The 12,076-nt window shown below is 37.7% G+C and overlaps 1 protein-coding gene across 2 annotated transcripts in view; it reads left to right on the forward strand.

Moving 5' to 3' along the window:
• Window positions 1-12,076, forward strand: part of CORIN (corin, serine peptidase) — a 132,883-nt gene that overhangs the window by 17,396 nt on the left and 103,411 nt on the right. For both annotated transcript variants that reach the window (XM_035325028.1, XM_035325029.1), the window contains exon 3: window positions 4,453-4,905. In XM_035325028.1, the coding sequence (XP_035180919.1) occupies window positions 4,453-4,905 (453 nt within the window). The remainder of the gene's footprint in view (window positions 1-4,452; window positions 4,906-12,076) is intronic.

Here is a 12,076-nt window from a genome sequence, read left to right on the forward strand (position 1 = left end):
AACCAAACAGTTAGCAAGCGCAGGAAGGAACCAAACACATTGCATTAGCACCTTCACTTCTGTCAAAACCAAGACAACTTAAATCTGTTTTCTCAATTCAGTCTGTAAAGGATTTGCAACAAGATGTTGTAGACCTGTTCTTTTCATTTAACTTAGCTTAGGCAATTCAAAATAACAAAGCTAATGAATGCTATGATTGACAACTGAGTCTTGGGATGTATCTTTAAATTGAGAACAGGCTGAAGTGGTCTAAGACTAGTAAGTCTGGCAATTAGGAAATATGATGCCATTCAGTTTACTTTCCTTATGTTTATCATTCCATTTGTATCCTTCATATCCTCTGCCCTAGATTTTAATTCTTTGGTGAGAAAGCAGATAAAAAAGCAGGTGTATTTGTCAGATCTACTCATTCTCCTCCTCTGAGGCATGTATCGACGTAATACTCATTAAAATGTATGAAATCCTCTGGGGAAATGGGACTTGTTCTGATCCTACTTACACAGCAAAAATCAGGACTATCTCCTATTAGGTCAATGTAATTACGGTGGGGTGAAGAATAAGACTTGGTGTTATTACCCATCTCTAAAACTGGCAAAGCTCCCTTAAGCATATCTTAAATTTTCATGGTTAAAATTTACTGTACTTCACTTTCAGTTTTCAGCTTTTGCTTTATGTGCATTGATAGCCTAGAAACAAATATATTTGATGTCAGTAATTAAATTAACAAATTCTATGGACGTCTTTAAAATGTGTGTGAAATAATGTATTCTGTTCTGTTTATTTAGAATACATTATATCCAGAGTAGTAGTCCATATTCAGTGCATATCAGTAATAAATTAATGCTGTTAACACTCTGACATTGGTATGATGATTTACAGTGTAAGAAATGAGTTGATGGTCTTGACTGACTCACACAAATTACCCTGTTGGTAGGAAATTATCATCTTATCACCAAATGGAGGAGCTAAGTTCTGTGGTTGTCATTCTAGTATGTTTCACTGCTGATTAAGTCATAAATAGAGAGCTCCAAGTATTAAAACATAAATAGAGAGCTTCCAGAAAAAGAGTCTCCAGGGAGACCTTATTGCAGTCTTTGAATACTGAAAGAGTGCTTAGAAAGACAGAGAGAGACTTGTACAAGGTACTGGTAGGACAAGGGGTAATGGTTTTAAATTGAAAGAGAGGATAGATTTTGATTAGATATAAGGAAGAAATTCTTCACTCAGAGGGTGGTTATGCACTGTAACAGGTTGTCCAGAGGAGCTGTGGATGCCCCATCCCTGGAGGTGTTCAAGGCTAGGCTGGATGGGGCTTTAGGCAACCTGGTCTGGTGGGAGGTGTCCCTGCCCATGGCAGGGGTATGGACTAGATGGCCTTTAAGGTCCCTTCCAACCCAAGCCATTCCGTGATTCTATGATTCTCTGATTATCAGTGATGTGCCAATGCCTTCATAGGGCAGACCCTGCAGAAGAAATCTCAGTGGGTATGTGCTGGTTAGTTACAGCAGTGATCCATCATTCTATTCTCTGTGTAACAGCCTAATCCATTACACATGCTTTGGTAGGCTGCTTTGCTCTGTTTGGTTAGCTTTTTAAACAAATGTGGTCTTCTTGGGATTTCCTGCTGTGAACTACTAGAAATCACCCACAGTATAAACTGCCAAAATCTCACTTTAATTGCCTAAACAGCGAGACTATTCTTTAGATCTTTTAACTGTCCATTTCAGATCTTTAAATAAAACATTCCACTTGCTCTTCACTATTGGGGGAATGAAAGTGATCAATAAGAGTCTTGGCAAGGCATTGCTTTGAACCAAATGAATCTTAAGCCAGTTCCTTGGTTTTGTACCAAGCACAATAAGAGCCATCATGCTGTATATTTCTGTCATCTGGACATGTCCAGCTGTAGCTGGAAACACAATTCCAAAATGGCTACAGCTATTTCTCAACTAATTAGCTATCTGGGCTATGATTTACTATCTTCAGCTCTGTATTGAAATTTAAATAGTTCCTGCAGGACTTTTGAAGCCGCAAAAAAAATCTCCAGTAAATTGAATTTAAGATTGAAGATGTACCATAGTATTTAAGGGAGAAAAGGACTATAATCAATGAAAATACAAGCCTAAATCAGAAAGAGAGTGGAGACTATACCCTGGAATTAATTGTTTGAATTCTCTACTCTGTGAACTGGGAGGATGAGAGGATAGGAGGAAAGAGGGGGAGAATGAAGTGCCTCGGGAAGGTGATCCAAAACCATCACATGCTATCTGGAAACAGAGTTGTCACCTAGAGCTGGCCAGCAGTGAAAGCCAAGCAGAGGGTTATGCCTACCTCTCTCAAGAGCATATGCAGCAGAGCTCAAGCAACTGCAACTAGCTGGCTGGGACAAAGTCTAGAGCCATCTCCTAATATTACCTAAGAGCATTATTTAAAAGAACACTGCTACACTCAGTCTTTTAAAGCTTCCTAATACTGATGGTACCTGCCAACACATAGTAAAACAGTGGCTGGAGCACATCTAGAAGGTGGAAAAGCTAGATTCTTCAAACTTCTTCAGCCTTAAAATGTTTGTTTGGAAACCTACAAGTTAAGGTAAAACTTAAAGATCTGAGAAAACTGAAACACAAAATTTACATGTACCCAGATTCCATAAGCCTTCCTGCTGGTAATACCAACTTCTTGTTTCCTCCACTTTTCTGGTGCTGTCTGTAAAGGTTATTTTGTAGGCAAAAGCTCTTAAAAGAAATTTAATAATACTCATTGTCAGCTGAGATACAATTGGGAAGGTCTGTTGTCTGGAAGAGGTTCATTATGTGGTCCCCCTGTCAAGAAAAAGAAGGCGAGTTGTTATCACTAGGAAACTGAAAATAGAACAAAAATGTTACTGTTGGAAAGATGGTTTGAAGAAGCAAACAGGCATCTGGGGATCTCAGTGGAAGAAATAAATGACCTTATGGGTAGTGACAGCTATTATTCTAGTTCCAGAAAGAGAATGAAATAAGGTTGAGTTGGGATAGGATAGAATTCAGGGGGTAACATGCATATTTTCCTTAACAGTATTTATTGGTCCACTGTGTTAAACAACAGAAAAAAAAATGTTTAAGCTTCTTTCAAGCTTTTACCTCACATGTAATTTATTTCCTACTATTCTGCTGAATAAATAGCCGATCGTTTTTACTTTAACTTCAATTATTCATAGCTCTTTGGGACTGACATTTTCCAGGCTTTTTCTATTTTTATATTGAGTGGAGGAGAAGACAAGAGCTGAGGGAGGAGGACAGAGAATGAGATTAAAACAAACAAACAAACAAACAAACAAACACCTCGAGTTCTTGAGTTAAGGTTATTGTTAAGGAAAAAATACACACTTTTCCAAGGGGGGAAAAGTAGTTAATTAAAAATTTTTAAAAGCTACAACAAAAATGACTGAAGTTTGAAACTTGAAACAAAGTAGGTTTCCTACTCACAGAGATTTAAAACTCTATTTGGAAACGCAGGATCCAAGTAAAGCTACATATATGAGTGAGCACAATTTCTGTACATGCTTAGTTCCGATTTCTAAGATTTTAGCAAATCATATTACTGTTGGTCCCCATTGTGAAGTCAAAGCACATTCAGTCTTCCCATTTGGCCTGACCAGAGGACTCAAGAAAGAGATACTGCTGCTGAAATAATTTGTGGGTGGGAGATTTTCTGATGCTTCTGTAAAATACCCACGGCATACTCCTCCAAACCCCAATGAATTATGCACATTTGCTGCTAGAAAAACAGAAACTTTCACGTACATAAAGTTCCCTTGGGTTCTGCTAGTGAAAGTCAGACACCAAGTTTTACTCACAGTCAGTGGCAATTGAGCCAAAACAACCTAGTATGGGTAAACAAGTATATGGTAAATCTCAAAGGGTTTCATTGAACCCCTTACAAGTTTAACTTTCTAGTTCCGGTTGCCACAGTTAGATGTTACTCAGTGAAAAAGGAAAATTATTGTTTTTCAGCTCTCCTGGTTCCCTTTTCTTTTTACATATTAAACTTCTCAACCCCAAATCCTTTCAGACTGTAACTGGAATTAGGGTCTTCTGGCATTGTTAGTTATTTCAGGTTGTGATTAATACAGATTCCTTCCTGTCCAGTCCTTGAATTTCACACTGAGTGAGCTGATTCAATCTAGCTGCAAAGTGGATGAAAGGGTGAGGAGAAGGATTCTGTAAGAGCAGGAGGTAGGGGCTCAGGATATCTGAGTGGCTGTAGGCTGCGTTTGGTGCCTGGAATTGGCAGACCTGAGACGCTGGCTAAGTGTGGTCACAAGACTGGGCATTTTGGTAAATGCAGTAATCAAACTGAAAATGAGGTTTGGTAGAGGTGGTAGTGGGCGTTGTTTATACTCAAGAGTCAACTGTACCAATGAGCTAATATATTTTTTTTTCTCTCTCTATATATTTTCCTTTCTTCCAGGAGTGTTAGAAAAAACTTGCTTTTATTCAAATGGCAGTGAGGTCCTCACAGTTAATGGTGACATTGAAACATCTGACATTCTTTTGCCAAATATGGTTGAAAACAGTTCCACAACTAATCCCACAGCAGATCTCAGCACATGGACTCCTGCCTGGGCCACCACACCTTTATCCCACATTGGCCAAATGAACAAGAACTCAAATATATTTAGAGAGACTTTCCAGGAAAACTCATTTGTCTCTACATCTCAAGCCTCAGTCCTCAATCCTGATCCTACAAATGATGCTGCTTTGGCAGAGGGCTCTGAATATAGCACCCAGCTGTTTGCCACTGCAGAGGGAGAGACTTCGTGGCCCATAAATGCATCTTTCAACATCACAGAGAGGATGACCACTCTGCCTGTGTTAAGTCCTACCCATTCATCTGTACCCCAAAAAGTGGATCAGAAAAAAAGTAAGTTTATATTTTATTTAGCTTTATAATTATGACTCAGAAGTACAGAATACACTGCTGGCTGCTTCCTCATGAGTTCCCATGAGTTCTGTGGAATTAGTTGTTTTTTGATAATTTATTTTGTTTTGCACATTCCATGTTGCAAGCAATCAGTACATTATCAGAGCATTTGTTCAACCCCACTGAAGAAGATGCACTAAGTTCTTTCAGGTATGAATGCTTACAGTACATTCTTCGAATCATGCATGCTTACCAAGTCTGAAAATTAATTATTGCAGACTGTATTCAGTTTATAGATTAAATTTTCTATGTTCTGTTAAAATTATATCTGTGGTAAGTACCTTCCTGAACTGGGGATATAATTACAGCTACAACATTTTCTATGTTAATGGATGAATTCTTTAATTTGAAGTTGTTTCTCTGTGCAGCAGTAAAATTCCATTTCGAAGGACTGTAATCAAAATGTCAAGAAAGAAAAATAACAATTAACTGTGATCAGTTTTCATTGCTCTGACTGTACAAGGAGGTGCATTTCATTAGTGCCATGATAATTTTATTGATTCATCATGTCAGTGGTATTGAAAGTTTTCTTTGTATTGTTTTGCTAACACATGGAACACTAGGGTGACATATTAAAATGAATTTGTTTGTCTTTAACTACATATCATTCTTTTGCTGTTGATCTCATGAGAGCATGAAGCAAAATTTATTTCAGGTCATAGGGAGAACTGAAATGCATGCAAAGAGATAGACAGTGACCTGAAAGTGGCGCACTCCATTAAATGTATATTTGAAATTTCTATGAAATGAAGAGATGGTGTCTGACAGTGGTGATCGCTTCAGCCATTGAATTATGCATTGTTTTGTGGAGAAAGTCTGTGTCATTCCTCTCTTGGATTCCATGCTTAGTTAAATACTAAAACCTGATATTAGTTGCCTATCTAATGAATGTATTATTCAGGTGTGAGTGATCAGATTAATGTTACATCAGATTTTTTTTGCCCTGCTGTTTCCTTCTGATGCATTCTGCCTTCAAGAGTCTGTCTCTTGCTTCATTCCCACCTCTGTTCACCCCACCCTGACATCAAAAAAGCAGGTAAAAGTTGGGAAAGAGCTCTGTTATGCTCCTCCTTGTTCTTTCTGGAGTGAGTGAAAGAGGAAAACCTTTTTTTTTTTTTTTTTTTTTTTTTATATATAATTTATTTTTGGTCTGTAAGATGGAAGAGATTCCTTGTGAGGGCATTTCAGTGATAACTTATTTTCTTATTCACAAATTAGCCCTCAAAAATAATAACTTATTGTGAATCAATGTTTTGTTATTTTGTTCTTTCTGTCTCCTGCACTGTAGTGATTCTGTAGCCATTTGAATGGCCCAGGCTTTCTGTACGTTCAGTTTGCTACGTGATTTTCTTAAGCTGGCTGATATCTTGTTTTTTCTCCTCACACCCTAAACTCAGAACAAATGTATGTAAATGCACACTTGTATCCCCTCGGTGATTCATTTATTTACCTTATGTGGTAACTTGGCTAGTTATCACTGTGCTGAGGAACAGCTCAGAAGCACAGCGTGCTACGCTACAGATATTTCCAACTCTTAGTGTTTTCAATGATTATGATTGTAAAAGACACCTTGAAGTTATTAGCCTGTTGGTTAATATTGAGCAGAACTATGGGGCCTGTTTTTCTTCACTAAAACTTTTTTGACATGTGCTGTGTGGTCAAATTGTTTCTTTTCTGGAAGATGGTGTCTCTGCATTGCAGTCTTAGTAATTAGGTAGTTACAGTGTAGATGTGCTTTATTTATTTGTATTTATGTGGAAGTTGCCTTAAAAAGTGTATGTGTAGTTATGTAAGTTCTGTATGCATATATATACATTCTTACATAACATTACATATGCATATACATACATACTTACATAACATTCAGACTGTATATATATATATATAAATTCTGTGTGTGTATGAGTATGTGTATATATATATATGTGAACATATATGTGGGGGGTCCAGAAGAATTTGCAGTCAGAATAACTGTGCATTCCATACCTGTCCAAGGCACTGAGGACTAGAAATCGGGAGATTTTGATGAGTACACAGGCTTCTCACTGTATCACTCTTGTTCTGTCCTTTGCAAATTCTCTCTTTACACTTCTCCTTGGACTCTTTAATCTTTCTTTTCTCACTAATGTCTGCTTCCTGGAGAGAATTCTGAGGTAACAGAAAAGTTGAAGCATAAAGAGGTGCTTTGTCAGAAATCCTAGTAAAGAATAAATTAGTCGGTAAGTGGGAATCCATGATACAACAAAGAGACAAAGAAGTTTCTTTTCCTTTTGCAAGTGGGAGCAATGGCTCTCAAGTCTATCAGAAAGTTCTCTGAAGGAGTCAGTGACATTGCTGGTTAATGCAGCATACTTATTCTTTAACTTCACTGAGAAGTCTTAAAGAGAGCCATCTGACAAACTAATTGCTCATTAAAAGATGGGGAAATATATGAATTAATGGTTAGGTTCCACAACGAAGCTTGCCAGTGAAGTCTCACAGAGTTTTCTGTGAATGTAAAGTTTATACTCTACATTTAAAAACAAAACAAAAGAAAAAAACAAAAACCACAAAGAAACAAAAAGCAATCTGGGAAAGCAGTGAATAGTCAGGTAACAACATTTCTGCTACTGCAGAATTACCTGTCTGAAATAATAGCTGGAAATTGTGTAAAGGTCTCATAGTAGAGAGAGAAACTGATAAAATCTTTATGTCAATAGGTGAAAAAGAATGCTGGAGAGTGGGGTACAACCCTAACCCTGTATAATACAGTGGTGCACTTTCAGCTATCTTTGCAGCCAAAAAAAAACAAAACAAAAAAAAAACAAGAAACAACAACAAAAAAACAACAAAAAAAGACAAAACAAACAACAACAACAAAAAACATTTGTTGTAGACATCATTCTGTCTTGATGATGGTCAAAAAGGCCACTGTGAATGTTAGGTGTTGTCATAAGACTGCAGAGAACAAAAGAGAAAAATCTCATTACATCGGCGTATAAACTCAGAAGGGTAATAGTAGAATTGGAAAAGGCAAATTGCAGGCAACCAGACCAGTAGAGGTATGGAACAGCTTAGATGTGAGGAGACATTATATTTGAAGCAGACGTTTTCTTCCTGGAAAGCAGGTGGCTGAGGGTTAAGTGGTTGTGGTAGATGACCATACAATTTTGAGTGGCCTGGAGATGAACAGGTACCAGTTACTCTTTTTCATTATATAAGTAGGTGCCCAGTGTTTTTTGGTTATCAGACTTAAACAAATGAAACAGTGACATCTTCACGGAAAACATAGCTACATCATGGAACTCATTGCCCCAGAATAATGAAAAAAGCAGAAAGTATGAAACTGCTTGGAAAACTTCTTGATGGGTTGGTCTGTTGCAGGTTTTTAAACACAGCAGCCCAGTTTCAGCCCCTGACTGAAGAAGTCTCAAGACTTTAGGTTGCCAGAAGTTGTTACACTCCTAGGCAGTTGTTCCTTATTTGCTCTAAATTTTTACAGTTTTTCTTGTGGCCCCTTGTGTTACCTCTCTGTTGGAAAGAAAGTGAAGGAATACATTTTTCCTGTTGAGTGATTTGAGTTTGTGTATGTTCAGATTTAAAAGTGTTGTTTTGAAGGCATGGCCTATGGTCTGAAGTCACTAGGATGGTTCATTGGAGAGTTTCCTGATAGCAAAAACATCAGGAAGGGAGTTTTAGGTGAACCACTAGGTTCAGCATGTATATTCATGGAATTTGAAGTATATGCAATAATATGTTGTCCACCTGTCAATCAATGCGTAACAGGAAAAGAACCATATACTAGATAGTCACTATCTTAAAGAAAGGATGTTTTTCCAAGATAAACATCAGTACAATTTTATCAGTACTTTTCTTCTTTTTGAAACAAAAGTAGGCTGTAATTATGTAGTACACTGGGAGACTGACCAGGAGACATCTCAAGTATATCAGCTTGAGAGGGATGTTTTCATTTCAAATGAAGCAGACTCCCTGTTTTGTAACACTGCTGATTTGGGGAGACAGGAAGAAGGAGAGAGGGCATTCTTCCTAGAAAAACATCCTGTAGAACTAATGGAATATGCACTGGGACAAGAGGTATTAGTATCTACTTTTGTTTCTTCCAGTCACTGTTACTTATGAAGATGTATATCCTTTTTTTTTTTTTTTTTTTTTTTTTTTTTTCTTTCCCAAATCTCAGCCACATCCCCACGCCCCCTTTTAGTGGAAAACTGTGACAACATCCACCTCCTAAGATGCAAAGTAATATGACCAAGTACTCCAAGCATGATCTCTTTCCTGTGCCCGGCATGGCACCCCGACAGTCCCTGGCACTGAGGGAGTAGAGGGCGCAATGCTGCAGCCCCAAAGGGCGAAGAGTGCTGAGCAGGGCCTGATTGCAACCCTGTTTTCTGGCCACCCCCAACTGCCGTGAAATGGTGCTGCCACTGGTGGGAATTGTGGCCTGGGGGCACTTCAGAGCCTGGGGAGCAGGTCCTTGGGGACGTATGTGCAGGACAGCCCCAGGATTGCTCTGCTCTGAGGGGACAGGAAGGAGAGGGACGTAGCCCAAAATATGAGTGGGAGGTGGTTCTGGTGTCAGAAGATGTTGATAGAGGCATTTCACCCAGACTGGCTGCACAACTCCTGGCTGCACTGGGGTGTCAAGGGAGAGCACCAGCCTTTTAGACCTTTCATTAGGGAAAGAACTGAGTAAAAGCAAGGTGGGTAGAAATAAAGGATGTGTTTTTCCAGCTCTGGCTTATTCTGAATATACTTGACAGAGTGCTAGGAAAAGGCATGTATCCCAGATGAATGTGGATTTGGTTTCTATTCAATTTCTCTCTGCACTTGCCCAACTGTACAGGAGGATGTTAAAAAACACAAGCCCTAAATGGATGCTTGTAGGACCAAAGTGGGAAAGTGCCTTTGCAAAAGCATGGCACTGTATCAGATGTATCAGAGGACATTATTTGAAAAAGCATATAATTCATGTTTTCTTCTTTGCATCTTCTACTCTTCTAAATAACAAATACTCTTAGTATATAGAGGACCCTTGGGTCCTTTCATGTTTCATGAACATCTTTGAGCAATTTATTTGCAACCTTCTGCTCTGCCTAGAGATCTTCCTAATCCTCTCTATTGTCTTTTAACTATATCTATTTTTATATCTTTTTTTTTTTTTTTTTTTTTCTCTCTCCCCAGAACTCTTTCGCTGTATTTGGTGTTCTGCCACTACTGAAATCTATAGAGAACAAGGCTGGCCCAGCTTTCTGTTTGGTAGAAAAGAGCAATATGAGAACCACTCTGGGGATAGCTGCAAGGGATATGTCACATATGGCACAGAAACAAGCAATTCCCTGCCTCTCCCTGCCTCATTCCAAAGATATTTTTTCTCTCTCTCTCTCTTTTTTTTTTTCTCCTACTGAAGCTAAGGTATCCAGTAACTGCTTCCCAAGTCAGACCACAGGTTTGCATCTTCCCAATCCCTGGTGTCTCAAACAGTGATCTAATAAATCACTTTGTCTTCTATCTCAATTTAGGTTTAATTATTCATATAGGTTGGAGCAGACCAAATTATATTAAATGTAATAAGAGAAATAGACCCATAGTAGATACAGTGTAGCAGTAGACCCATGGCAGATATTTAGAGATATTTATCTTGTTTTAAATGAAAAAATTCAAAATGTTGTTAAAACATATTTTTCTCCTGAAGCAAAAATGGGCTTGGTCTTTCAAATTGGCATAGAAGAACAAAAACTATGGTCTTCTAAGTCCCAGGCCAGTCAACTCATCAGTATTTTTTTTTTTTTTTTTTTTTCATACAAATGCAAGCATGAATAAACTATTATGGTAGCTGTTGATTTTGTTGGTGCTTGAGGTCATGCTTCAGGATGTTTTATCTTCTAGCAGTTGCTTTTGTTTCTTTATTTCACCTACACTTTTTTTTTTTTTTTTTTTTTCCTCTCAAAATTAAAGAAACAAAGTGGAAAAAAGGTGCTTCAGAATTTTTCCATTGTGGTCCTCATTAAAAAATGAATTTTTCCCCTAGTCAAAATAATTACTAGAACCGTTCAGGTTTTCTTGTCTAGCAGAAATTCAAAACTAAATTTTCAGTTGACATGGAAAAATTAGTAACTTACAAGACAAACACATGGTGAATTTCCACTAAATCCAACAGCAAGAACCTGGTTTTCATCAGTTTGCCTATTCCGCCACCGTTATTTCATATGGGTGTATGGGCATAGCTTGGCAAGCAAACCATTAAGTTTCTGGTTTACAAGATATAGTAGCTGTCAGTGTAATCAAAAAGGTTCTTAGATGAGATTATTCTTGATGTAGAATTTATATAGATTTTTCATTACAACTTATGTGCATAAGGAAGAAAAAGCTAACAAGCTTTTAACACCTGGTGCATTGCCACTCGCAGGTAACTGGAAGTTTGCCAGAAACTTTAAATTCTTTTGTGAGAATTTTAATGAGGTTGCTAATACTTTCATACGTTTACCTCCAGCTAAGCTTGTGACTTTAATTCTCCTCAATAAGTAAATGGCTCCTTATTGCAAGTATTTTGTTTGTAGATGTTTGTCTGTCCAAATATACTCTGATGAAACAGTTCTCTGTATAAGGTATCAAAGAGATTTCAAATATCTGTTGGAATTAACACTGTAATGAGTACTATGAATTACTATCATATCCACCCTACAATTCCACTTTCACTTACTTATGTATCTTTACTCTTCAACCTTTCATCCACATGCTTTAGAGTGGGAAATTCCCTTGTTGGATATAACGACAAAGTCATCTTTGTTCCTGTCTTTAAATGACATGCATGTGTTTTTAGAGTTGATGTGTGTACCTTTAAAACACGTACATGTAAAGAACAGAAGTAGTTTCAGCTTTATACCTTTCACTTTTATGCATCCATTGCAGTTTTTTATACTTCATTGCTTGTAGTTTAAGCAGTTTGTTGTCCAACTGAGCAAGAGGCTAAGCAAGGAGTCTCATGTCAGCCTGGCATGAAAATTCCAAGGATGGGAACAATGAACACAAGGTGTATCTTAAGATAATTGTCTGAGAATTACAGCTACTGACTTCCTTTATAGGCCTATAAGCTTCTCTAAAACCTTTTTAA

This window comes from Oxyura jamaicensis, chromosome 4 (genome assembly GCF_011077185.1).
Source record: "Oxyura jamaicensis isolate SHBP4307 breed ruddy duck chromosome 4, BPBGC_Ojam_1.0, whole genome shotgun sequence".
Taxonomy (NCBI): domain Eukaryota; kingdom Metazoa; phylum Chordata; class Aves; order Anseriformes; family Anatidae; genus Oxyura; species Oxyura jamaicensis.